Genomic DNA, 4,480 nt, shown 5'->3' on the forward strand with positions numbered 1-4,480 from the left:
TGGTTAATTTAATTTGCGGGTTTGGTTGTGATATCTAACTTTGTTCTTCGATTTAAACCTTTTACTATATTTGAGGGACTTGTTTCTATGAAAAATTTATCCGACTAATCCAATAAGTTGCCCTTTTCCCTACCGTTTGGTAAATTTCTGGCGGGAAGCACAAAAATCTGGACACAGAGAGAGTTTTAGTTTTTTAAATGGAATCTGGAAGTCATGATCTTCCTAAATGGGCTTCTGAACCCTCCTGCTGCATCATGGGCGGGCATTGACGAAACCGGACGAGGCCCGCCCTGTCTTAGGTTTTTCTTTTACCTCAATCTCTCTTTCATCACATCGATTTCTTTCTGTTTTCACGAATTTGTTTACTTGAACACAGGTCCCCCCATGGTATACGGATGCAAAAAGACTCTTTCCTCGTTGCTTGTATTATTTTGCAGGTTACCATACTTCCTCAACTTACTTACATTACTTGATCATTTTTTCTTTCTGGGTTTGTTTCAATTTCATAGCTTTGAATGCTTAAAATAAATCAAATGAAGTTGAATACTGAACTGTATATAGCTAATTTAACAATCATAATCATTCTATATATAATCCTTGAGTTTAGTCATCTTATTGTTCCATCCAATACACTCATTCACATAGCACATCAAAGACCTAGGCATAACCGAAAACAATGATATTTGGTCTTGAACATTAAAATGAAGTTGGATAGTTAGCTATACAATATATATAGCTAATTTGACAATTATAATCATTCATCAGCTTATTGTAGATTCAAAGACCTTAAAGGAAGAAAAAAGGGAAGAATTATTTGATAATATGAAGGCTGATGATGAATCTCTGGGATGGCTGTGGATGTCATAGATCCAAAGGAACTATCTGCAAAAATGTTAAACAAGTTAGTCCGTAACTGTTTAATATTAAAATGGACTACTATAAATCACCTTCTTTGATGATGCTAAGCTATTTGTTGCTCATTTGGTCTCAGAACCAAGATTAACCTCAATGAGATCTCACATGAATCTGCCATGAGCCTTATCAGAAGAGTAACAGAAATGGGAGTTCTTCTGACTGAGGTTGTAATTAAGAAGATGATACTTTGTCTGTCAAAGAATTTCAACTATTTCCATGATTTGATTCAAATGATGGGATAAACTATAAAGGGTATCAAACAAGGACTTTGTGTTAATGGCTACTGTTTCAGGTTTATGTAGATCCAGTTGGAGATCCAGAGAAATACAGAGTGAGATTGACTGAACGATTTCCATTCATAAAATTTGTAGTCTCGAAAAAAGTTGATAGTCTATCCAGTTGTGAGTCGAGCAAGCATTGTTGCTAAGGTGATTAACATTTTCTTAACACACTGTGAATGCAAATCCTTTTTGTTGAAACAATTCCAAAGCATTTATTTGATATGTTAGTTTACAAGAGATCGAGCACTTCGAAATTGGGAACTAGATGAAACTGCTGATAATATGAATAGAAATTTTGGCTCTGGGTATCCAGGAGGTACAAGTCTATACTCTTTCACTATTTAACAACTAGTGTTTTGATTCAAGTTATAGAACTTTGTATCTGTACTATCTTAAAAGGCAGAGTATGCCTTTTACATCCCAACAGAAAGAATGAAACTGGAGTAATGTTTATCTGTTTCAAAAATATCCATTACAAACTTAACTGTGTAATTTATGATGATAGTAGTTATTTCATTTGCTAGCAATAAGGTAAATGCATGTGAGAGTTGTATATCAAATTTAAACTAAAATTCTAACGAAATAGGGGGAAAAAGGTTGGATGCATGCTGAAATGAAGCCTTTTTGTTATCATCTTCAGATTGATTTAGTGTTCATTAGGTTGTCTTCTCTAATTTTCACAACCATTTTATTTACTATCTTTCATTGTATATGTATTTAGATAATGTTGAGCCACTTGGTAGTCACATTTTATGATCCGATAAAATCTATATTTGTAAGAATTTAGAAAACAGTTAGGATCATATCCAAATAATAAATTTATTTTGAACGAAGTAAAATTTCACAGTATAATTTGGAATATAATCCAGAAATATCATTTTTATACAAAATGAAGAAAATTACCTATAATAATCTGGATTATGATAAAAAAAAAACAAATGTTATATACCAAATGAATGAGAAAAACACTTTAATTCTAACTATGGAAATCAAGTAAAATTACAGTCTATAATCTGGAGTATGATACAAAAAAATACTTATACCAAATGAAAAAAAAGAACTTTGGCATTTTCATTCATATCGTGATTACGAAAATTTCAGTTTCCAAGTAAGCTTGTTATTTAAATGTGAGTGTTTTAAATAGAAATTGATAGATGATTTTTGTGCATATGTTTGTATTCAGACCCTGCAACTAAAACTTGGTTGGGTGATCACAAACACCCAGTATTTGGATTTCCAACATTAGTACGGTTCAGCTGGGGTACATGTACTCCCTTCTTCAAGAATATGGTTGAATTTCTTTGGTAAGACAATTTATATAACACTTGCTTTGTTACTTTATCTTTTACTTTGTGTTCTTTAGGCATATGGATTAGACTTTTTTGTTGTCATTTAAGGTTTAATGTCATTTTGATTAGATTAGATCATCCTTAGTTTTTAGTTGGTGTTTTGAATGATTAGATTGAAAATGTGATGTTGGATGGAATGGTGTAACTGTTATTTTATGGTACAAAATATAAATAAGGTATAAATTGTACATTGAATCATGAAACTCGCAATGAAATAGAATATTAGTTTATATTGTGATGTTTATTTCATAACTTCCATTTATGAGAGTCTTTGCATAATGTTTGATAGGGAATCTGATGAAATCGAAGATGATTATTCTACGAACAATAATAAGAAAAAACAACCGAAACTAAGTAGTGTTGACTTCACCGGATTGAAGAAGACTACAAAAACAGAAGAAACTGAATCAAGTGGAAATGGGCGTTGCAAATGTTTTCAGGCTCGAAAACTGCAGCAAGTCTCTCAATTCTAATCGAGAAAAGCTGGTAGCGTTAAAGTGTAATTCTGGTGATTTTATAGAACAAAATTGTTTGTAATATCTGACAGGAGGAACCGATTTCTTGTTTGCTTACCACCATTTAAATTGAAAGCAGTTCAGTTTCTCTGACTTTGTTTTAAATCGATTCTAAAACACATAAAACAACCTTATTTAACATCTCAGTCCTGTATAGTTCCATTTTAAGTATTTAATAAATCCTCCTAAATTTAGGAACAGATTTACAGTATCTACTTGCAGCCCATGTCATATATTTTGTTAATTAACAAACAGCCGAATATTCTTTTATTAATTAACTAATTTTGTTGTAAGTATAAATCTATGATGCTTAATTATATATGTTTCTTATCTGAAAATGGATATAAATTGGATTTGTTTAGAATATTTGTTTGAAAATGAGATCTGTTTGTTTGTTTGTTTAAACAGAGATTACAGTACTACTAATCAAACATACATTATAATATGATGATAGAATTAACAAACAAGCGGCTTGGATATAATCCCAATTACTAAATCACATTATTAATTAAACAACAGTACTATAATTCTGAAAAAAATATGTTTAAGAAAAATAGGGTTTCTTGAAACCATACATACATATATAGCTAATAGTGAAATACAACAACAACCATTAGGATCATCAGATTAGATATCTAAAAAGTGATTTAATTAAGAAGAAGTTATGCGGCTGTCGACCTCCTCTTTAATCCTCTCGAGATCCGCCATCTTGGACGCCAGTAATTGTAAATCATTGGACTCAACAAGATCATCATCAAAACCAATTGCATTGAGGATCCATCCGATCAGAAACGCAGAGTCGTCGTCCTTGTCGGATGATTCCCTAGTCGTCGTCGTCCTCATCCTGATATCTTGTTGTAATTGTATCGTCGAGGTGGAGGGATCGCCAACTTGCAGGATTCGGTCAACAATAACGTCAAAGGAGGAGGGCCCCCCGTTGTTGTTGTTGTCGTCGTTGATGGAGGTGTACATTTGACCGGCGGGGGAGAAGACTACGGCGCCAACCTCTTGTCCCGTCAATTTCTGAAACTCACTCACATTTTTTAACAGACTGGATTTGCGCTTGGAGAAACTCACCATTCTTTGAGATTTGTTTTCGATTCGCGCAATGTTAATCTTCTTCTTCCCTTGACCTCTGTTATTTCTTCTCCCGTCACTTTTACTATCATCAGATGTCGCCGTCGCCGCCGCCGTCATGATCTATATATCTATTCGAGGAGGAGGAGACAGAAAAATCAATGAGATTTGCTTTCGAGTGCTTCTTGATCTCTTTCGATCTCTTCTTTCTCTCTTTTTGATGAACGATTGAATGCTTGGTATAAAAGAACGATTGAATGCTTGGATATAAAGTTGTCCACCACCGACCACCGTGTATATATATATATAATTATGGAGATTTTTTTTTTTAATTTTTGTTGAA

General features: G+C 33.1%; 1 protein-coding gene and 1 pseudogene across 1 annotated transcript; one reads left to right on the top strand and one right to left on the bottom strand.

The window, feature by feature from the left end:
• The first annotated feature begins 213 nt into the window (after positions 1-213).
• On the top strand, positions 214-3,064 carry LOC124909571 (annotated as a pseudogene).
• Positions 3,065-3,711: 647 nt separating this feature from the next.
• LOC124909572 (MADS-box transcription factor ANR1-like) lies at positions 3,712-4,257 on the bottom strand. Its single transcript, XM_047450239.1, has one exon. The coding sequence runs from the start codon at positions 4,255-4,257 to the stop codon at positions 3,712-3,714; it is 546 nt and encodes a 181-aa protein (XP_047306195.1).
• Between the last annotated feature and the right edge of the window lie 223 nt (positions 4,258-4,480).

Source organism: Impatiens glandulifera, chromosome 7, assembly GCF_907164915.1.
Source record: "Impatiens glandulifera chromosome 7, dImpGla2.1, whole genome shotgun sequence".
NCBI lineage: Eukaryota > Viridiplantae > Streptophyta > Magnoliopsida > Ericales > Balsaminaceae > Impatiens > Impatiens glandulifera.